Source organism: Colletotrichum chrysophilum (assembly GCF_026319265.1).
Source record: "Colletotrichum chrysophilum strain AFK26 chromosome Unknown scaffold_5, whole genome shotgun sequence".
Classification (NCBI taxonomy): domain Eukaryota; kingdom Fungi; phylum Ascomycota; class Sordariomycetes; order Glomerellales; family Glomerellaceae; genus Colletotrichum; species Colletotrichum chrysophilum.
Window position 1 is genome coordinate 193,316 of NW_026517292.1, and position 22,568 is coordinate 215,883.

Genomic DNA, 22,568 nt, shown 5'->3' on the forward strand with positions numbered 1-22,568 from the left:
TCCGCTAAACGCCGTACAATGCTGAAAGTGTCCGCCGGTATGACTTTATTCCTGTAACGCCAAATTCTATCCGTCGAAGAAGCGAAAAAGGGGTACTTGCCCGCTTTTGCGCTTGAACAGGGCCCCCTGGATCATCGCAGTGTGTTGTCGATATGCTGCTTTCAATGTCGTTCTCTCCTTCGTCAATTTTGTTGCAGCCTCTGCAACTGCAAGTTCGATATGCCTTATGCGCCCATCGCCTAGTTGATATGCTCATGTCGGAGGCAGTTAGGTTTAAGACTGGGGGTTTGTTCTAATGCGAAACTTCTCCCGCAGCTTGTCGGCCATCCTCGCTCTGCGACTTCTCTCTTGTCTCTCGTCACCGTTTGCACCAGCGGGCTCGTCGGACACGTCCTGGCCTTGCTGCTGTGTTCTATACTGCCGCAGGGCCTGGATACGCTCTTCGGCGGAAGCGTGTCTCAACCGGGTGAGGTCGAACAGCCGGGTCCGCCGTCTCTGTGTGGTTGATGAGCCGTCACTCTCGTGACCGTCGAGGTCCAGTGGCGGGGGAAGTTCATCGCTGGGGTTTTCAGTGTTCTCACCCTGAGGTCTCAGGTCGAGACGACTGCAATATGTTAGAAAGTGCTCCGTTCGACAAGGTTCAAAGACAGAAACTCACCAGAGGGGGCAGGTGCCCGAGACGTTGACCAGCCATGGGTCAACGCAGTTGGGGTGGAACTTGTGATTGCAGGGTAACACACGAACATCTTCGCCGACGGTGAAGTCGTCTGTGCAAATGGAGCAACCCAAGTTCTCTTCATCTTGAGCCGCGGTCTTGGGTTTGCTATCAGAGGCAGCCGTCTTGGCCGTAGCTCCAGTGGCAACTGCAGCTGCGGCTGACGCACCTGTTGCCTCTGCGGCGATGGCCGTGGTGGTTGTGGCTGCTGCGCTCTTATTTGCTGGGGCGGTATCCTGCTGCCTCTGCTCATTGCGGCTCTCAGGCCCTCTTTCATTCTGAATTGAAGCGCTCTCCAACTCGATGTTTGGGTCGGGCTTAGCGATACCCTCTTGTCTCTCGCCAAACTTGACAATGGGAAGGGTATCCAGAACAGCGCGAGCAAGGCCCTTGGCACGGCTCTGGCGTGGACGGCCATTGAACGCGCTGCGGGGTCCGTACCTCTCGGGGTAACGGTGTGCCCTTACAGCACCCGTAGCGATGATGATGAGGAAAAGCAGCGTGATGAGACCCGTTATACTGTAAAGGATGCTCATAGCGACCGCTGAGTTGTTACCGCCTCCGCCGTTGCCAGACCCCTCGTTGGCAGACGTGGCGTTTCCAGTGATGGTGACCTTGATTACATCCACCTCATTTGTGCCGTTGAGAATGTGCAGGGCCTGCGACGCGTCTCCGGCATCCGCCATGGTGAGAATGGAGCCGTACGAGACGTCCCCGGATAATTGGCACCAGTTCCCAACGGTGCTGTACAACACAATAGCCCTTGGCTTGTTCTCCATCAACGTGGATAGCATCATGTTTGGGTTGATGAAGCCGCTGCCATCATTGTCGTCGCAAGACAGGTATGCAATCTGTGAGTTCTGGTTGATTGAGTTGTAGTTTGAAGAGGTGGCGGCAACCATGGTGCCCTCGATCTTGATTGTCTGTTGATACGTTAGCGATGTTCACTTTGTCTTGACGAGAACACCCATCGAGACGGTGACTTGATGCGTACCCCTCGGGCGATGTCTGATTGATTCAGGCCCAGACTCTCGGTAGAGGGCATGACGATGAACGTCAGAGGCACGACGTCGCCGCCAGCAGAAGACAGCGACAGCTGCATGGCAGACTTCTCGCTCCATGAGGGAATGTCATTCTGGGCAGCGATGGTGGCGGCGTTTACCGTGGCGAGGGCGGCAGCGGCAGCGGCACAGGCCAAGCCGCGAAGCAACGAACGAGCCATGTCGCCTCGGGGTGTCGATGCTCTCTCTCCCTTCTCTCACGTTCGCGCGACGGTCGACGTCGCTTGGTGCGGACGGAGGAAAACAGAAGTCGAAATTCGGATGACAGGCGAGGCTAAGATGTCGGTAAGATTGGCGGGGTCGACACAGATGTCAATCGAGGGAAAGGTGGAAACCTTGAGCCAAAGGCAAAAGGGACGACGATGGAAGAAGCGTAGTGCGGTTGCGAATGGGCATGCAGTGCGGTGCGGTGCGATGCGATGCGGTCGATGCGGTCGGGCGGGTAGTTGCACGGCAGGAGGTGCTGGAAGACGGTAGGACGTGGGTGGTCGGGATCGCTCGGTTGCAGGACTGGACTTGTGAGGAAGATGGGGGGATTGGCGTGTCACATCTCCTCGGAACCGCCAATATCAGATGGTCATCTTCTCTGGATTCCGGTATCCGCAAAGAAGTGGTCGTCGCGCCGAGTGTAATGCGTCCGATGGATGAGCGCGCTTAATGTGTGTCGTCGACGAACAGACGGGCGGTTGGACGTCTTCTTCTTGTTGCGGTGCTCTGGTGGTGATGTCGTTGATAAGGTTGGACGACAGGAACGGCCGGGTCGGAGATGGAAAGGTCGGCAGTGGTTTGTGGTTGGAGTGGTGTGGTGAAGAGGTGGTTGAAAGGCGGGAGCGACGAAGACAAAAGTCAGCCGCCGGAAAGGATGGGAACGGTAGCGGCGGCACGCAGGCAGGCGCAAGGTCAAGGTACACGGCGGTTTGGTGGTGGACAGCAGGGAGAGCCAAGTACCTGGTGCAAGCGACTGGGTGCTGGCTCCAGTGGAGGATGTGCCAACGCCAAGACGAATGTGGAGGAGTGACGGCGGAGGCCAGTCTCAGTCGCAGCGACACAGGCCACAGGTCAGCCCGGGACCTCAGGCAAGTTCGGGTCAGTTGCAGCAGCACGACGGGGATGCCGTGAGAATCGATGTGCTGGCTGTCGACGAGACGGCGCTCCGGCGGCAGTTTCGAACAGAGAAGAGCACGTTCTTTTCGTCTGTGTCCTTCACTGGAGATGACAGATGACGATGACAACGACGACGACGAAGGACAGAGCCGCAAAGTCGCAGCAGACCAGACGCAGACGGGGCGCAAGCAGATTTAGATGCAGAATCTCAGAATCCCCCCATCCCGCAATCCCGCAATCCCTACCGCGAGTCGCCATGCCGTCCGTTGGCGCACCTTAACTCACACGTCGAAACCTGAGATGAACCTGGTCCGATTGCCAGGCGCGCGCAAGGAAGACGGGAACTCTACCGGACAGCAATCATCAACGTCGCCGCTGTTTTTCTTATTCCCCCGCATCTGACTGGCCCGTTGGCCTCCGGGGAATCAACACCAGAGTTTCGCCGCGGAAATTCTCCAGCGCCTATCACATCACTCCCAAGTACCCAAGGCAGGTATTTCACAGCTCACCTACGAATACCATGTACATTGCCAGGTTTCTGGAGACGGATGAGTGAGGCTTGGCTTCAGACTTTCTCACTTGCGAGACGCTGCCGTGATCACCATCAGGCCTCTCAGGTTCCAGCCCGCCCTTCTAACAGGGCCCCGGACTCCACCTAGGCTTCAGGCTTCAGGCTTCAGATGCCTTTCCGGGCAAGGTCGGGTGGGGTCACCATGGATAAATGTGCCGTGCCGTGTCGCCCACATTCGCTGCACCAAACAGATTCCGCTGGGAAAAGTCTCCGAAGTGAACCTCTGTTTGTTCGAGATACAGTAGCCAACACGTACGCCTTCGACTGATGTGAGCTCATGTATCTGATGTTTGCCCGTCCATCTGCCGCGAAACGGGCATCAATTGGCGACATTGAAGAAGCATTCTCTCGTTTCCAGTCACTTGGGCGCCCTGTGAATTGAACCATGCCCAAATTTCCAAACTAGCCGACCCGACCTCGCACCGCAGCCGAGAGTTTCGAGTCATCCGGGGCCAATCCTGATCATCAGAAGAACCGTTGCACTGCACCGCACAGAATCACTGACTGCGCAAGGCCACATAACAACAATAACAATATAGGCGCCCGATACACAACACAGCCGCAACGCAGAAGAGACCCGGGCCTCAAACTGCCTCTGGCTTGAAATACGAGACGTGTCGCGAAGAGCCTCGCGTCCAATACGGAGGCGCCGGGAGCTTGCCGAAGCCCCCATCCCCCCCCCTTGAGGTGAAGGAACATATGGAACGCTCGCCATAGGCCACGGTCGTGTTGTTGTTATTGTTCTTTTTGCTTGTCCTGTGCGTGTGTGGCAGGCCGCAGCAATCAGGGCTGATGGTATCCATCTGCATTGCATCCCTTGGACAAGTCGAGCCTCATCTGCCGCCACTCAGAGGACCTGCACCGATCGCTGACGCATCTGATGCAACCGTTGGACCCGGTCTTGGCAGGCTTCGAGACTGCCTTGTGACATCTCTCACGGGTTTCCGAATTGACGCGCACCCACGGCCCCGGCCCCGGCCCCCTTTCCCACTCCCACCTCGGGCGGAAGAATAGGGAACGCAGTCAGATCTTTTCCCCATCTTCAGCCCAGCACCCGAACAAATCCCCGTCCATCCCCTGTCAGGAGTCCGGGGTTGGTTCGCTTTGCCTGTTCCTGACGTTGAGTGTCCTGTAAGAGAAACCGATGTGTGTGCGGTAGATTGCCCAGCTGGGCGTCAGCGATCGCGAACCTCCGACACGCTGAGACGGCGAGCCCCGTTTGAGCGCAACCCAAACCGATAAAGCTCAATGCTATATTGCAGCACCCGCCATTCTCTGCGCTACTCTGCCTCTGCCTCCCTGCCTTCAAACCTCTGCCCGCTCGTGGCCCCATCTCGCCGCCGCATCAGAAATCTTCCTTCTCTCGTTTCTCATGCCTTCATCCCGCACCCGACACACTGCAACAAGCAGCATCCTCACCTCACAGCCGCCGCCCCTTTCTACCTCACACGCAGCTGTCACTATTAACAGAAAGCTCGCCTCCAGAACTTCAGCCTTGCGCGGCAAAATCGTCGTCGACAAGCGAGCTCGTCTAGGTTAAGCCCTCAATTTGCCGCCGTTGTTCTTACCAGTTCGGCAGTTCGGATCTGCCTTCAAGGACATCCCATATTATCTTGTGGACGTGTCTGACTTGTGATACAGTTCGGCCAGGTCGTGTTCGAGCCCGGGTCCAGATTCATCACAGACTCAGGCTACCTGGGGCTCGTTGGCTTCTTCGACACTTCTGGGTTCAGAACATCAGGTGATGTCGGCACTCCGGTCGGTTCGGACTTCTCACGTCTGTTCAAGGGCGGCTTCCTCGGCTTACCGTTGATAAGTAACGTGTGTTTGCCCGTCCAATTGTCCCGCGCATGTGGTGTCTGGCCACGCAACTGTACACCTTCGCTACGCGTCGCCACGCGATTGTTCTCCGCCGTGCGTTCTTCGGACTGCGCTGCCATCCCGAACCGATCGAAAGAAGCTGTCCGTTTGATCAGTTATTGGGCCAGTTCGGCCGAATTGCCTGTCATGATGCTGCCACTTTGTCCATTCTCAACACCGCTCCGAGGTTGTGTGATCAGCAAAACCCTCCTTTTGTGCGTGTTACTGGCCAGTCAGCTAGCTGCAGGGGGGCCACATCCCTCAACCGCCCATACTTTCTCGCGAGTTCACAGGGCGAAGGGAAAACCCTCCTGGACAACTTACCCCAAATCTGTCTTCCGCTACGAGACCAGCATGCCCGGCTCTGACTCCGGCGCGGTCTGCTGGGCTGTTCCTCGTTGGCGCATCAAGACGAGAACAGAAACAGTAACAAACCCTCTTCATCAAACACCCGGACCCCGGTGTCCTTAACTCACCGTCCGGCACCCGCCTCCGACGTCAAACTTCAAGCTTCCTTCGTCATTCGAAAGATGAACTCTAGACGATTCGGGCAGGTAGGGATGGAACGCTTGTCCCATCAGATAGTATAGCCTTTGCCGTTGCATTATCTGCATTGATCTCGTCCAACACTGCTGCGCTCTACTCGCTCGTCATCCAGTTCAAGTTGACGAACGCCATGCCAATGCAAACATTGTTTGCGGTTCGCCCGCCCCCCCATTCGGCTCCCTCGGAACTTTCTTCGCATCTCTGCTTGGTGATCGACCATCGTTTAGTCTCAGATGCCAAACTTGTCCCCATGCCTTCCGCGTGACAGGAAACCCCATATCCCGCTGCATGTCGACGTCCTTTCTTTCTTCTTTTCATCCCCGCCTTCTTCTGCAAACTCTCGATGAGGTTGGGCTGATCAACGTAGCCTCAACCACTTTCAAAACCGATGTTCATGGGTCATCATAGAATTGCAGTAGATTTACCACTCCCACGGGCAAAGTTGATTCTCCCACGGACTTCGTGGTGCTGTCCAGGGTTCCATTTTAGGAGAGAAGAAGGGAGGTGCCTAGAGCGAGGAAAGGCAACTTGTCGGTCGCGAGCGACGCTTATGACCTCTGCAGGACCTGGACCAGGCGGTCGTGGAGCTGGCTCAGACACAGCCTATGTCTGAGAAGTCTGCTGATCCTGGATCCTTGGCTGCCGACCAGCATTCTGACTACCGAGCCTTCCCCAGACAGTCCCGTCTCTTACCCGCTTTGTTGAGCCGCAAACATCTCCCAGGGCGAGGTCGGCAGTTGCCTGTCATTCATGCAGTTGTGTGTGAATGCTTCAAGGTTCACAAAGTCTCGGAGCTGATGATGATGCTGGCTTCTTCATGCTGGTCCCCGACCAAAGCTTTTCTTGGTAGACTCTCCTACACACCACAAACTCTCCCCCTACTCCCTCTCAACTTTTGCCTTTGGCCCATCGTCAGGAGTTCAGGCACCGAGAACGAGCCTTTATGTTTCTTGCCACGATCGAGTCACATCGAGGGAACGGACCCTGTCGGATGAAGTCACTGCCAAAAGGGGCGTTGTGATGGTTCGATGGAGGGGATGAGGAGAAGACTTTCGTTTATGAAGTTTAGCGATCGCCTGCCTTTGCCAGGATAAAATTAAAACCAGTCAACGCCAAAGGCACTCCATATCCATAGAGACTGGCGAAGCGATCAAGCACAAGAAGGCTCAGCGCTGCACCAGCATGGAGTGCTTCGAGGAGGTGGATCTCCATATGCTGTCATACAAGCCCTCAGTCCGGTAAGAAGCCCGCGAGCTTGTTGAACATGTGGACGACTCGTCCGACCCTAAAGTCATCGGACTGGGAATCGTGGGAGTTTGCCAAAGACTCCCGGGTTTCGGACGTAGAAACCAGTGGGCGAGCATTGTACGCAACGACATGGCTCGGGAAGCAGCCGGTCACAGAGCAAGGCTTTGTTATGCCGCCGGGTCCGACTCGGAGACTTTCTGCCCGGCGGGAACGAGAGTTGGTTCTTTGGAACAAGAACGTCAAGTCTGATGTTTGGAGGTGAGAAACGAACCATGTCATGGCAGACGGTTCATCCAAACATGTGCCGAAAACAGGAGAAAGCATCGAGAACTCGAGAGCGAGACTTGGACGTCGTCCGATATCGCTGACACAGATTTGGTCTGGTATTTGACGATAGTGTTTAGCTGATCATCTTACACACAGGGCGAAATACTCGAAACGGGAGAAAGCATCGAATCTTGTCATTACTGCACCAACGCCCCTTTGCCGTTTGGTCAACGGCCTTTCTGGGCCAGCGTTCTCCGCGAACAAGTTGGAATTTTTCGATCAGTGCATGATCGAACTTCCACGTTCGCGTTCGTCTGAAATATGTGTTCGGACTTGACCTGGGGAACGTTCCAGAGAAGAAAAGGGGTTCGTTGTCTTCGCGTAGCCACGCGACCACCTGGTCAGTCCGTCGCCACGGACTCCAAGCGCGGCAACGATGGCGCCGAGTGTTCCTTTCTTCAAATTTCCTCCATGTCTTCCAAGTCGTCCAGAACCGGCCAATCGCCAACCTCAACCCGCTCGGGCCTCACGAAGACGCCATGCTTCAAGGTCGAATCCTCGCCCCAATACCTAATTCCACTGATGCTGCCGTCATTCTTTCCAACGGGTTCATCAAGGTGAACTCCGATCCAGGGACCCAAGCCTCCGGGGATCTCCTTCACATCTCCAACGTATTTGACGACACCTCTGCGAGAATCCTCGCCTCCAACTCGGCAACGCTTGCCTACCGCAATGCCCCGCTGGCCAATTTCCTGCTGGAAAGCCGCAATCTTGGCCTCCTCAATGCTTGGCGCGTCAGGATCGAACCGACCCAGCTTTTGGGCCTTCTTCCATGCTAGGACGGAGTCGGTCTTTTTGGCATACTCCTCCTCCGGCATGACATACTTCTCAACACCCGTAGTGTCTGTGAAGTTCGGGCGGGCTCCTGCCGGCCGTGTGTCGGCCACCTAAGAGAGGTGTTGTTAGCACAGTATACTCCAGAGAAACAAAACGCCAGGCATCCAGTCGGGCATCGCCATGGGAGGCCTCAAGATGATTTGGGCGAGGGCCCGAGTGGCAACTTCGCCGCCTTATCCGCGTCACTGAATTTGGCGAGGCGGCTAGTGAGGATATGTGTACTGAACAGTGGTGGCGAGGCAGACGGGGCTGGGAGAAGCGCCAGCGAGCCGCCATAGGCGAGCTGAGAAGGGGTACAGGTAGCAGAACACAGCCCTACTTACATGCAGCTCTGCATAGGGGGCGAGCGGGAAAGCTGTCAAATGCGCGTTGTCCTCATCGGCAGCCTCAATCGGAATACTCGCCGAAGCGGTCTTGAGGCTGATTCTCTGGGACGAAGGGGGAATACCCGTGATGGGCTCCAGCTTGGACCTCAGCTGGCTGATGGTCCATGATGGGGTGATACGGCGCTCTGACGAGGAGTTTTCCGAAATGACTTGCAGAGGAACGTCGGCCATGGTGGATGACTTGGTCTGGTTTCCTGGTCCGAGTGGAATGGAATTCGGGCTAATGGTCGGCTGCAAGGAACACGTGGGGCGGGTTGAGTTCCTCGGAGGTTCTGGCGTAGCGTAAGATAAGGTGAGGTAGGTAGGCAGTAGGGGGAGAGGGCGGCAAAGTTGGTCGATAGAAGTTGCCGAAGGAGTTGTGACGGCGCAACAGGGTTCAGGAACCAAGCGTCTTGGGTGTCAACCGGCCAATTCTTTCGTTGGCTGGGGCGAAAGCAATGCACAGTAGGGCTGGATAGTCCCGTTGTATGCAAGTCAGACGCACGACCCAGTCGGTTGTTGGGCTGTTGTAGGCACGTTGATGCTTGTGGTGCTTTTGTCACGGGTTTAATCAGGGAGGGAGGGTATGGAAACCTGTCCGGTGACGTTAGGTGTTGTTGCAAAGCGGAGGTCCAGTCGGGTTCGGGCTCGATGAGTTGACGAGGTGTGGTTGACTTGTCGTGTGCCTGAAATGAGTGAAATGGGCGAAAATCGGTCGAGAACGTGGAGGCGGTTCAAGCCTCACTACCCAGGAAGTGGGTAACGGAGGGGGCGTGCACCTAGCGCACCTCAGAGCTTCTCTTATTGGTGCAGCTACATGGTTTCAGCCCCACACGCCAACTCAGGCTCCAGCCACAGCACGTAGCTTAGGTAGCTTGGTGCCTCCCGCCCCCAAACTTGGATGGAAAGGGTACGTCTCTCTGCGGTGATGACTTGTCAACCCATCCACACTTCACCCTCTCACCCTCTCATCCTCACCCGATCTCTGGCTGTACACCGCTAGATGACAACCATCGATGCAAGTACGAGAAGGCGAGGGAGAGAAACGGGAAGGGGAAGAGAATGAGGACTGTACCATGCGCAACTGCGGCACGCCAACCTCTGGCAGGTATCCGAACCTGAATCCCGCCTTGCTTCATTCCTGCCCAGGGGCCTACCAGGCGGCTGCTCGACGCGAGTCTGAAGCTGGGTCATCCACGATACAACGAGATCGAAACATGTCAGCCCGGTTCCTCATTGACGGGTAGCTCGTCCCGCGAAAATAAGAATCTGGCTTTGTGGCACAGTCGTACAAAATCCAGGTGCAACCGTCCGAGGCCGCCTCAGACAAGTTTAACCTTCGGCCGATGGGAACAACGCTATTGACAATGATTGGCGAGTCTCCGTTTGCAGACCACAATCTACGGGAACCGTTTGGTCGGGAACCACAGCATGACAACAGCGGCATCGATGCAGTCAAACGCCAGATTTCGCGCATGCAAAGCCCCGTCTGGTCTGGTCTGGTCTTCTGGTCTGTCTGTCTGACAAAGCCAGGCCTACGCCCCAATCCTGGCCTGTCTACATGTGCTAAGGTGTGCAGTATCATCAAGCATGTCAGTCACCAACCCGCAACAAACGGATTTCGCCCGGGACTTCCTGGAAGAGCCCAAGGTGGGTGTGTGGAATGGGGCAGACACACAAGGCATATCGCAACCATTCGGATACAACCAGAGAGCCCCTCGCGATCCTAGTTTTTTGGTGTGTGTAACCGGCCAGCAGCGACAAATCACCACAGTGCATATTCGTTCATGATTTCATCGACCCCAAAAGATGCACCACCCTGTGTGCAGGGCCAACAAGCAACCAGAAGTCCAGCCAGTAAGAGCGCGCGCAGCACAAACGGATAAGATGAAACATCCACGATCATGTTCGTTGCAGAATCATGATAACCCACACACACACCTGCGAGACCGCGCGCGCGCGCGCACACACACACGCACACATTCTTCGGGCTCCAGTTTGGTTAGTTAGGCGAGCATGGGACAGTCGCTCGCGGACGGGCACGGCAAGGAGCACGTTCTCTGTTCGACTCGGGATGGACAAACCCTCTGATGTGAAGGGCTTGCTTTTCCAGAACAATCCTGGCACTCGTTCTGGGAAAGGAAAATCCTTCCTAATCGTCTATGCAACATCGTCACAAATCACTTGTCGGTCCGAACTCGACAATAGCCCAGAGCAATCGACATTATAGTATTTCTCGTGGAATTATTATTGTGAGGGCCTGGGGAAGAAGGAAAAACGACATATTAGCGACGTCAGATTGCTGCTCACTGGCCGTCAGCTCAGGGTAGCTCAGCCCCAGACTGCAGTGACAACCGACAAATCCTTGGACGATGCTGGATGTTTGATCCGCCACGGGCAAACTGCCTCCACCACACGCCAGATCTATCCTAGCTACCCGATCCGCCGATGGCCTGCCGCTATGCCCAAGGAAGATCCGGTTCTGCAATGTTGGCTGCCGTTCACCGCCACGTTGGGTTTTCTTTGTGTCACCGACAATTCGTTGTTCTGGTCGAGTAGTGCGAATCCGATCTCTGGCACTCGCCCCGACGCGGAAGGAAGCACTAGTGACAGAAAACGAAGAACAAGAAGAAGCAGAAGACGAGATGTTGTTTTAGCTAGGTCGGCCCCAGGATGGGCATGATGATGACAGGGATATGCGGAGTGCATACATCAATGGGGCAGCTTTTCTGCCCCAGAGCCGTACGAGCTTCTCACAACGCTCGCAACCTGAACAATTGGCAATGTGCCATCCGCACAGTTGTTGTGGACATGGCCGTCAATCTGTTCGTTCTCGCAGATCCCCTCATGACGTCGGCACCAGTCATGGCGCGGGATAACTGGTGAGGCAGCTCCGGGGCAGGGATCTGGCCAGGCGCATAGCCAGCACAGCGCGTCTGGTCTGGCTATAGCACAGGGTGTTAAGGTGGTCGGCAGACCTACCGACGACAAAGATGGAAGTCCTATCGCCCGTTGTTACCCTGGCCCTTGTTTCCAGTCTATTGCCAGACTACCATTGCAAATGCAGCAAAGTCTGGTGTCTCGCCTTGTTGATGGGATGAGAACCCCGAGGCTGGGTTCCCCTGAGACGACGCTCTCATCGCGCGAAGCCACGATGCAAGGCCCGCGAGCGAATGAAAAAAAATTATTCTGAGGGGGTGCATGTGCAGCAAGGAGAATTTCCAATGAAAGTATTTCTTTTAAACGTCAGCCCCGAAATGGGATGCGACCCCAGCCGAGTGGTGCCTGGTGGATTGGCAGGCGGTTGCTAAGTACGTCGAGAGCTGTTTGATAGGCTCTGAGTTCACTCGGCACCACCAACAAGGAAACCGACATACATACGCTCCAGCTCACTTGACCTGCTTACTCGTCGACGACAATGTGGCGGCTGTGTTGGGTATGCCCGTAGCCCTCGCGCAGATAAGGGCGACAGGCTCAATATGAACAGGGCTTGCAGAACTTGGCGGGCCCAAATGACGATAAAATGGCATTATATCAGATCTGGCTACTTTACGAGCGGCTGGGGAGGTGTTTAGCCACATTGGAAATGCAAACGAAAGACAAGACGATGACACGTGCGTGGGGACAAGGTCGTGTTCTTAATTGCTTTGTTCGGACAACGACAGACCAAACATGCCGGGTCGCCCGCCCGGTGTCGGCGATCTTTTCATCTTGCTGCCATTGTATGGCGATGTCTAGATGCGTAGAATGAAGGTCTCGGCGCTGCTGCCCCCCCTTCCCCCCGCGCAATGGAGCCCCGGTCCCTGAATAATGAGTATTTGGACGCCGAAGCTGGCTGGCGGCAGACAGCGGATGGCTGGTCGGGCACTAGGCCGGCCGCTCTATCCACAGCCGTATGTATGTCATCTACCGAGTGATAGGCAGGGTCTGGAGCTGAGCCGGGGGATGCGACGAGGCTCTGATGTATGTTTGGGGATGCAGGCGCATATCATTAGCACCGGCTGCGCGTGTCACGATGCTTTCGTGAGGGAGGGCGATATGCTCCTTCTTTCGAGTCAAGGCAATGAGAAAGTCAATGCCTGATCAAAGCAGCGGTGAGCTGTCTTAGTCATGTCGTCGACGGCCTTGAGACGATTCAAGCTGGACGCATATAATTTGCGTCGGTGTAGAGAAACGGGCGTTTAGGTCAGGACAAGGCAGCATTAGAGCAATCTCCATGTTCGCTCACCCACAGATCAGGGCTGATGGCTGACCGACATCTCCTAGTGGTGTCCATGTTACTAGCCATGCCGTTGGGTACCAGCCGTCGTCAGCTAATCACGAAGCTACCTTGACTTAGTTCGACACCGGGCCTTGGGCCAGGCAGCGTGAGAGTATTCTGGCTGCGACCTTCCGGGAGTTGAGGCACACGAGGTGGCTTGTATGGCATTCTGCGACGTACGCTTTCCTGTACAGCTTGGGGCGGGAAGCCAGAAGGACGCTGCTTGCGACCCTAGTTACACAAGTCGTGGTGTATGGATGCCGTGGACCGTCCGCCTCCGCCTCCGCCTCCGTCTCCGTGTGCATCCCTCATTCCAAGACCACGAGCAAGACGGCAGACTGAGACCAAGACGAACTTACCTAACCTTACCTGTGTGCTAGTTTAGCGGAACTTTATGAGGATTTATGTTGTCTTAGCGTTTCTGCCCTGCCTTACCAGAACCAGGTCTCCGTCAGCAGTGGGACGGGCACGCGCAAGGAGGAAATGCCGCGAAACAAGTACGGTACGTGCAGCAGAGGATGTCGACGTCGTAGCACCGCGGACAACCGGCTTAGGTAAGATGAGGTAGACATGTAGCTTCGGCAGGTAGGTAAGGTAGGTAAGGTAGCTAGCTACCTGCCTTGCTGCGTACGTTGCGCGGTACGTACCCGGACAGCCTGAGGTCTAGTCCTTGCCTGCCTATCGGGACATTTACTCGGAAGGTGCTCTAGATTTGGGAGGGAGGAAGGAAGCAAAAAAGAAAAAGAAACAACGACAGAACAAGTGAGAAAATATCGATTTTCTAATCTCACACCGCGCCGCTCTTGAGGTACATCGCCCTACTGGGAACCTGTCCCCGGGGAAGACGATTCCGTCCCAGCAGCCAATTTTCAATCTTGCATGTCGGTTCCAAAGACCCAAAAGAGCTCCGCGTCCTCGCTATCGGTGCTGTTGTACAACAGAGTGTCTCTCCTTGTACACGCCTTCGAACCCGAATGGCCGCGATATTACTTCTTTTCCCTTTCGCTGGCCTTAGTTGCTCCCTTATGTACCGCCCCGTCGTCATGTCAGGCACCGATACCGTGTGGCTGATGCAGTTCAAGGCTTCGGGAGACAACAGACAAACGTCAAACGGCCCAATCAAGCCATATGTGGCTTGCGGACACCGAACCACCAGGAAGACGTCGTGGCCGCCGCCCTGTCCACATGGTGGGTGGTTCTGGGTTGATCATCATGGGTGATGGTGGTGCGGCAAAAGGGAACAGCAAGCTTCAAGGATGCGACGACCGCAAAAAAAGGGCTGCTGGAAAAGCCGCTAGCCAACACAGCACCCAGCAAGCATGTCCCAGGCTTGCATGGCGATCATGGTTCATGGCAACTTGATGCAGCCAGGTCTCTGCACAAGCTCGCAACCTGGATTGCCGCCACGGGAAAAACGTTACCGCCCCGGTCCTGGAACTTCTTTCTGCTGGACAGACGCTGGACGCTGCAAGCTGCGCTGCGCTGCATATCTGACCGCCAGTTCATCATCAGACCAAGGGCCAAGCCGAAAAGCATCACAAAAAAAAAACAAAAAAAAACAGACAGAGAAGAAGCAGGGCAGGCCAAGGACCGGACAACGCAGCGGAAGGGCGAGCGAGCAGGCCCCCTCCTCAAGACAACACAAGACAAGACAGACCGGCTTCGTGAGGGCTGTCCCTGGCTTGTGGCCAAGGTCATGGATGTTCCAAGGCTCGTCGAACTGGGACGTGTACAGAAAATTTCGATGAGAGCATGAAGGGCATTGATGAATGTTTCTCGAGCCAACCCAGCCCTTTCAGCCCGTCCTGTGGACTGTCGACGGCTCTCGACGACTCGCTCGGCAGTGGCGCATTGTCAACGTGGTTTGTTGGCTGTCCGGCCTTGTCGAGACAAGCCTCATCTTACGCCGCCCATTGTCAACCGCACAGACGTCGGGGCTCACTGCAACTGTTCTTCCTTCTTGTTCTCCCGCTGCCGTTGCCGCTGCCATATGCAGAGCACAGCACTCAAGTGCACTGCCGGCGCTTTTTTCAGACTGCCCAGCTCAGCTCATCAAACCGAATCGCACCGTCGAGTGTCAGTGGCTCCAGGCGCTAACCCGCAGAAGAGGAGCCGCCCAAGACAACACAAGGACAGACATGCAGCCTGATTGCTTGATCGAGCAGGGCCCCGTCGTTAGGATCGGCATCGAACGGCATGCGCATTTGGGATTGGGATTGAGATGGGGATTGGTACCGCCTAGTTCAGCAAGCTGCCAAAACACGCACAGGCGCAGGTATCATCCGTACAGGCTCAGGCACTGGTAACGGCGGGACCATCCAAACCAAAGCGAAGCAAGCAGGAAGCACCCAAATGGCGGAGCAGCAGCTGCAACAACCACAACATCAACAGCGGTGGCATCAAGGCCTCAGCGCGCAGCTCACCTTCTCTTCAGGTTCGGTTCCTCAAGCTTGTCCTCCCGGCCACCAACAAGCATCGAAACCCTCGCGAGCCTACTGGCGTTCTTCCCCCTCGGCCGACTGGCCCATCCCTCTTGTTCGACAGCTCCCGCCGGTGTCCCAGTCTCCGGTTCGTTAGGTGTTTCTTAGCTCTCGCCTTCTTCGCTGCTCGACTATGCGCGCCGTCATACTTTCGCTTTTTGACTTCTACGACCGCGTGCCGGATTCAGGGCACCAACCAACCACGGGACCGCGAGTACGAAGCTACCCGTCGCCTCCGGAGAGTCATAAGAATCAACGTTGCGAGGTTTCCCCCCGCCAGCTGCCAGCCAGATCGTCAGCCGGGCGCGAGGAGGATCCCATCCACAAGACACAAGACAACCCACCAAGCTTGCCTACCAACCAACCTACCTAGTAGCCAAAGTCCACTCGACTCTTCACTGCATCAGCAACCGCAGGTTTCAAACAAAGACTCCACAGCACCCGTATGCGGTTTTGTGACACCTGCGTCTTTTCCCACCACATCCCGCCCACGCAGTCTCTCCTCTCTCCCACGCTACGCTTGTCTTGCCCTAAACACACTCTCGCCGCCAGTCGCTCGGCCCTGTCGGGTTCTGGGAAGATGGATGGGCCCTGCACCTTTGACGACCTCTCGTTTCCCCCCCCCCCCCCCCCTCCTCCATCTGTCTCTGAACTTTTCCCGCCCACATTGATGAGATTTTCACCCGCCTCCAACTCGGAACTGATGCCCTGCGACCTGCGAGGAGCTGTGACCAAGCCTGCCCATCAGACACGGACACGAACATACCCTTATCCAGGCAAATCCCATTGTCTGCGTTTCTCGGATTCCGTCTTTCGGAGCTGTCATCCAGCCAGCCAGGCCCACCAGTGAATTTGGCTTGGGCTTCGCATTACACGCGTTGGCCATGGGCGGCGGACTGTCTATTCGACTACGGCGCAAATGCCACTTGCATGACTTTGTACTCACACTACCAGCAGCTAGAGTATTGGTTGCTCATGGGATTGCAGTGTCCAACAAATTAGGCAGTCTCTTTGGTATTTTCCTCTCATTGCATTTCTCTCAATCTCTCACCGTCCCCGTCTCCTATTCAAGACCCCTCTTAAGCTACAGCGTCCAGGGTGTCGACGTGCGGGAGAACATCAGCACCAGGCCTGCCGCTAGACAAGGCATTGGGCAGGGGGGTGTGTGTTGGAAAAGAAAGCATGGAAGCCACCTGGTGTCTGTGTGTGCGCAGCGGGAAGGGGGGGCGTGTGTCTTTCAAACATGTGCTCAACTAGCCCATCCATGTAGGTTCCCAAACTATGCCTGGGTGAGGTCAACTTCCTGAGCCTTATTCGACCACCTCCACCGCATCGCATTCTTCAATGAGGGCAGGGCAAAAGACGGGTTGGCCCAGGCAAGGCAAGGGACCGGCGGCACCAACAAGATCCCATCATCTACCAGCATTCACGCAGTACCTCCCTATATGCGACCTTGACATATATGCTCTGCCCTATTGCTACGTACACTCTTACTGGAGCTACCACTGCGTCTGCCGGCTAGCTACCGTATTGTCTGCTACTGCTGCCGCTGCCGCTGCTGCTACTGACTGCTGCTGGTGTTTCTGCTCTTCTCACGCTGGGAACTGCTTTCCAAAACCTACCCAACCTTTGCCCTTGCCAAACACACAGCAGCACACACCACACACACTTCTCCTTCTTCTTCTTAAACCTCTTTTCACACAGCGCACACACGCACACACACATACCTACCATACACACCACACACGCACACACACACACGCTACGCTACCGCTCCTCGTCGTCTCTTTCCCTTCTCCACAGCCTCGGTGGCCCTCTCTCACACATACTCTCACGCGCTCCTGCTGGACTGCTTGCTGGGTTGCTGCCGCTGTGGTGCCGCCGCTGGGCTCGTCAACCTCATCCCGCCGTCTTCTTCTTTTTTTCTTTCCTCAACTCACGCCCTTCCACACGCCCCTCCCTTGCTCCCACTCAAGTCTCCTCTCGTTTCTTCTTCGATGACTTTCCTCTCGTCAGTTTAAGAGAAGTCTTTCTGGCCCTGGCTGTCACTTTGTTAATCAGACCCCGGTCTCCGTCCCCCACCTCTACCTCTCTACCTCCACTACCTCTTCAACCCATCACCGTCCCTCCAACTACTGCTTCCTTGGTCCATTTTAATTCTTTTCTCTTCCATTCACAATCTGCAGCACCGCAAGTTCCCGACGTAGACTGGCTTGTACCTTGTTTCGTTGGCCTCTACCGACTTTCCGTAGGAGAACGATGACTCTGGCAAAGCTTCGCTTTCTGATGAAGACTTCTAGCAGCCTAGTTTGACTGACGTATACTTACGCCGACGCCCTCCCGTCCTGCCCTGCCCTGCCCGCCTGCCTGCCTGCCTGCCTGCCTGCCTGCCTGCTTGCCTCATCACCAGGCAAGCTCATTTCCCCGATCATTGGTCACCAGCCTCTCGGACTGGCCCAATCATGTTGATGACTTCCTTCAAAAACACCGCCAGCTACGCACCCGTCTTGATCTGAGCTCAGGTCCTCCTTCCTTTTCAGATCTTTTTCCCCTTTTCACTCTCCACCAGGATACACGGGACGTTTCCCATCTCACGAGGCCAGAGCCGTCCATTGTCCTGATACAACACGCTCACGATACCTCCACTGCTCCTCTCGTCCGCAGCTACGGGCTCCTTTGTCACTAATACCCACTCGTCAACGACTCTCCGGTCCATCTCCAACTCCATCCTGCTGCCTTCTCCAGCGAGTCGACCTTGCCCAGATCTCTGCCTGCGAAGCTGGGAGCACTTCCCAACGAGCCCACGAGTATTCGATACGCCCCTCAGAAAGGTCGGAACATCTCACCGACCATCGCCCCTCCAGCTCCATTTTTAAGAAAAATCCGGCCGCCTCCTGGGTGGCGTTCCGCAAACCGAAAAGCTGGCGCGCGTCTATCGCGCCCATGACACAAGGCCGTATCCCACTTACTTAGGCGGCAAAACCGTCACCGTGGATATCGCGTCTCTCCTGAAGGCCCCCGACTCAGATGAGTCCTCCGCTGCTCCTCCTCAACACGCTCGATCTTCGTCAGTCCCCTCCACAACCGCAACCACGGCGGCCACGGCGCCTGTCAGCGGACTACCTCCGTATGTCCCGCCACCCGTAGCACCGGGCTTGGCTGCGAGCGGCAAGCGCGCCATGCCGCCGCACGTCGCGGAGTCTCCGGCAAAGAAGCAGAGCAAGTGGTCGCCGGAGGAGGATGCGCTAATCATCGAGCTTCGGGGGAGCGGGATGAAGTGGGAGGACATTTCGAAACGCCTGCCGGGACGGAGTGCCATCAGCTGTCGACTTCATTACCAGAACTACCTTGAGAGACGAAGCGAATGGGACGAGGAGCGCAAGAACAAGCTCGCACGGTTGTACGAGAGGTACGAATCGCCCCGTTGAGATCGTGGGAGAAATGCGGTCTTCCATCACCTGACAACGCGGAGAGCTGAACTAACCTGGTGTCCAGATTCAAACCGGAGATGTGGGCGAAAGTTGCAGAGGAGATGGCAGTTCCTTGGCGTGCTGCGGAAGCTATGCACTGGCAGCTGGGCGAAGCGGACATGGCCCGGCGTGCTGGCGTGGTGCCTTTCTCCCTCACAGCGGTCAACGTCGATCAACCAGGCGGCAGCCACCGACACTCGCCCTCTCGCGGCCACATGCACTCGCAATCCCAGGGCAGTTTACCTCGGGACATTGGCGGACCTTCCCCACGATACAGCCGACCGCCTCCCGGCATATCACCGATCCCCGGCGGCCGAGTCATTGCTGCCAGGCGTGAGAGCATTCCTGGACGGCCACCTATGGGTCCGGATCCGAACGAGGGCGTACAACTGGCGGGCATTGGACCGCCGGGCGGCCCCGGCCTGGCTCCGATCCAAGGCCTGCCGCCGGGCCGAGGTGCAGGGATGCTTCCGGGAGTAGCCGAACTGACAACCGGCGTGAGCCCGTACAGCACCCCAGCGTACGCGATGGGCGGCATGCCTACAGCTAGCCCCGTACCCAGCGCGAGGGCCAGTCCAGGCCCGCTGCTGCCAGCCCTCCACTACCCTCCTCACGAGCCTGCCGGCTCCAAGAGAAGAGCGAGCCCAGGTACCGAGATGGGCGCACGAGAGACGAGCCGACGACGGCACTTGGATCCTCGTCAGGAGGAGATGGAAAGGCGACGTATGGCATGACAGTAGGGCAAGCAAAGGTGGTGAGGCGAACTTGGAGTTGGGAAAAAAAACCTGTTTTATTTCAAGGGGTAGAGGGGTTCGGCATGGCCATCGTGTGCGGCACCCCCTTTTCCTCTTTTTCATGATAGCATGGGGAACTTCCGGGGTTTGTGTTGATTTTTTCTCTCATCTGCTCGTGGTGTTGTGAGAGGCACGAGAAATGGGAAGCACTGGCATGTTGCATCGGGATCGGAGCAAAAATCTTGTCTTCATCTTTTTTACTTCTCATACACAACAACATCGTTACCACCACGCACACGCGGCGGGCTTGACAAGCTTTCCCCAATTCCACGTCAGTCAGTCAAAATTCTCGGTAATCGGGCCCCGCCTTCGCTCCAAGCGAGGAGGAATTTCGTGTGTCCTTCACCACCATCTACCTTCCCCTACCCCGCCTCTTTTCTTCTACTTCATGTCATTTAACTTTTATTTCTCCTTTTTCTCATGTTCGAAACACACATGTTCTGAGCCGGCGACGTCGTATGCGAAGAGAAAACGAACCTTTTTTTTTTTATTTGCCGTTGGGTTTCCACGGTACCCGGCAGGTGGGGTGGGCGGGGGCGGAGTGAGGAACGGGTTAAGGGGGAGATGGAACCAAGGGAGTTTATCGTCATTGCTATTTTTGTGTCACAAGGAAACATGGGTGAATAGCTCGGTGGGTTTGGTGTTGTCGGGTTGGGGGTGTGTGTGTGTATGTGTGGCCGCGTGGGTGAAACTTCGTCTGTATGTATTGTCTCCTTGGGTATCGGGGAGGGGAGGGGGAGGAGAAACGAAAGATGTCACTTGATATGAAGAGATGGGATATGGTCATGATAGAATTGCAGGTCCCTAGATCACTTGTTTTCCCTTGCCTCTTTGTCACCAGTCCTATCATTTCCAATGTGACGCCCTCCCTTTTGTTTTTGCTGCTTCATTTTTGTTGAACTATGAGTCCCGGCAGAATATGGCCCACCAGTTGTCTCTTTCGTAGCCGCTCTCGAGAACTCTGCCGCCCACAGCCACGACGTCTTCTTCCAGCTCGCCCTCGCGGTAGAGGTGGTAATAGCGCTGGTAGGTCGTGTCCTTGGGCTTCTTATCCTCCTCGGTGGCGGCCTCGGTGTCAGTGGTCTTGCTGCCCTTGGTGACCCACGAAACGAGCTGGTCCTGGTCCGCGCCGGCGTCCCATCCTCGCCGGCTGTTCCCCTGCTCGAGGGCCCAGACCATGACGAGAACTTTGCCCCCTCCTTGTTGGCCTTGGCCGCCCGGCCGGACGGAGGACAGCAACGCGGCGACGGCGGCACGGCGGCGCTCGCGGGTTGACATGTGGTGGATGACGGCGATGGAGATGGCAAAGTCAAAGGCGGAGGGGCGGTAGGGGAGGGCCAGCGAGTCGGCGACTAGCACCTGGTTTTTTGGGGTTGCTACTAGCGGAGGAGGAGCAGCAGTCTCGACGGGAGCCGCAGCAGCGGCAGCGGTAGTGGTGGACTTTGTGCTCCCGCCCTTCTTCTTCGCCCCTTTGGGCGCGTTCTCATTGTAGAACGGGGGCTGGTAGTCCCGTGCGAGGGAGACGAGGTTCGCGCTCCGGTCTGAGGCGATGATGTAGAGGGATGGGTTGACGCCGATGTACTTGCCGTTGCCGCAGCCGGCGTCGAGGCCGACGGAGCCCGGGGCGAGGGATAGAAGGAAGGAAGAGACGAGGGGCCAGGGCTTGTAGCGGGTGGATGAGAAGTGCGGGGCGATGGCCTCGTAGACGGTGTGGACGTGGCGGGACTCGTAGGACTCAGCGTCTTCCTGCTGACCGTCGGTCTGAGTTTGGGCTGTTGGCGTTGATGACGGGGCTGCGGCGGCGGCGGAGGAGTCGCCGAGAGCAGAAGGGGGCTCCGGCGAATGGGGATCGGCGGCGGGCACGGCCGTGCCGGCGCCGGGTTGGGGGCCGGATGACGCTCCCATGTGGGCGGCTAGCTAATCTCTGGGCTGAGAGCTGTTGCAGCAAGGTATGCTACAGCTGATTTCCCTTTTCAGGAGGGTCGAGCTTCACAGGGCAGTGTTTGCGGCGAGAGCGAAAACAAAGCTCTCTCCCCTTGTCTAGGTAGTAGCCGGTGTAGTGTGGCAAGGAAGTGTTGTAGTCACACACCCACGCTGAGGCAAGTTTCCGTCCTGGGTGGGACAGAAGCAGAGGAGGTGAGGTGGTGCAATCTCAGCCAGGGCCCTGGTCTGCGGTCCCGTTAAGGTTGGTATGCGTTAATATAGCGCCCGTTGTCTGGGCGTGTGTTCTGTTCGTCCGGGCGGCTGCGCGCAGGCTTTTGGTGCCAATATAATTAATGCAAGGGAGCAGGTTTCGAAGACAAAAATGGACGCAGAAAAATGGGTGGACTGCGGAGGGTTCGTGCGCCGCGGACTGCAGGACTTGGAAGATGGTTTTCCTTCGCCGGGTGTGGTTGCAGAAGGGACGTGGGATGGAACCAAGAGACGATGAGGCGACTGGGAGCCAGAGGAGAAAAGGAACCAGTCTGAGCGTGCGTCTGTGGCGTCTGTCTGCCTTCCTGCACTGCACCAACCCGCCAGTTTGCGCTGGCTGCTGACACTGGAGGACACTAACGTAGGTAAGGTCAGGTATCCGTAGGTAGGGAAAGACAGGAAGAAGGAAAAAAAAACGTGTAGGCGTTGTGTGCGGTGGGTCCTCGACGCAGAATGGTCAATGCGGCACGGATAGGTACGGTGCGGCACACCTCAGAACTAGCGCTACGAACGGCGCGCCTCGAACGGGGGTTGCGTTCCGGGATTAGGGCCCTTTAATCCCCGGCTCGGGGTACGCCGAGTATTGCTCCGGGGTCGTACTTGATCACGAACCTACCGCCTAAACAATGCCCGTTGTGTGCCCGTGTTTGAACGGCAACGGCTTCCAATGACGGCATTCCTCCCTCGTTCGTTCGTGCATTGATGAAGAAGCGGCATTTGAGGGGCTGAGAGAACC

The 22,568-nt window shown here is 56.5% G+C and overlaps 4 protein-coding genes across 4 annotated transcripts; 1 reads left to right on the plus strand and 3 right to left on the minus strand.

Annotated features, from left to right (window-relative positions):
- Positions 1-273: 273 nt before the first annotated feature.
- Positions 274-1,937, minus strand: COL26b_001163 (uncharacterized protein; the record flags this gene model as incomplete). Its single annotated transcript, XM_053174121.1, has 3 exons — positions 274-604; positions 659-1,638; positions 1,710-1,937. 3 exons carry the CDS (start codon positions 1,935-1,937, stop codon positions 274-276), a joined length of 1,539 nt encoding a protein of 512 aa, XP_053041831.1.
- A 5,893-nt stretch (positions 1,938-7,830) lies between these two features.
- Positions 7,831-8,826, minus strand: COL26b_001164 (uncharacterized protein; the record flags this gene model as incomplete). The annotated part of the gene is made up of 2 exons (XM_053174122.1): positions 7,831-8,319; positions 8,593-8,826. The coding sequence occupies 2 exons, from the start codon at positions 8,824-8,826 to the stop codon at positions 7,831-7,833; spliced, it is 723 nt and encodes a 240-aa protein (XP_053041832.1).
- A 9,728-nt stretch (positions 8,827-18,554) lies between these two features.
- COL26b_001165 (uncharacterized protein) lies at positions 18,555-19,579 on the plus strand (the record flags this gene model as incomplete). Its single annotated transcript, XM_053174123.1, has 2 exons — positions 18,555-18,784; positions 18,871-19,579. The coding sequence occupies 2 exons, from the start codon at positions 18,555-18,557 to the stop codon at positions 19,577-19,579; spliced, it is 939 nt and encodes a 312-aa protein (XP_053041833.1).
- A 960-nt stretch (positions 19,580-20,539) lies between these two features.
- On the minus strand, positions 20,540-21,544 carry COL26b_001166 (uncharacterized protein; the record flags this gene model as incomplete). The annotated part of the gene is made up of 1 exon (XM_053174124.1): positions 20,540-21,544. One exon carries the CDS (start codon positions 21,542-21,544, stop codon positions 20,540-20,542), a length of 1,005 nt encoding a protein of 334 aa, XP_053041834.1.
- Positions 21,545-22,568: the final 1,024 nt, after the last annotated feature.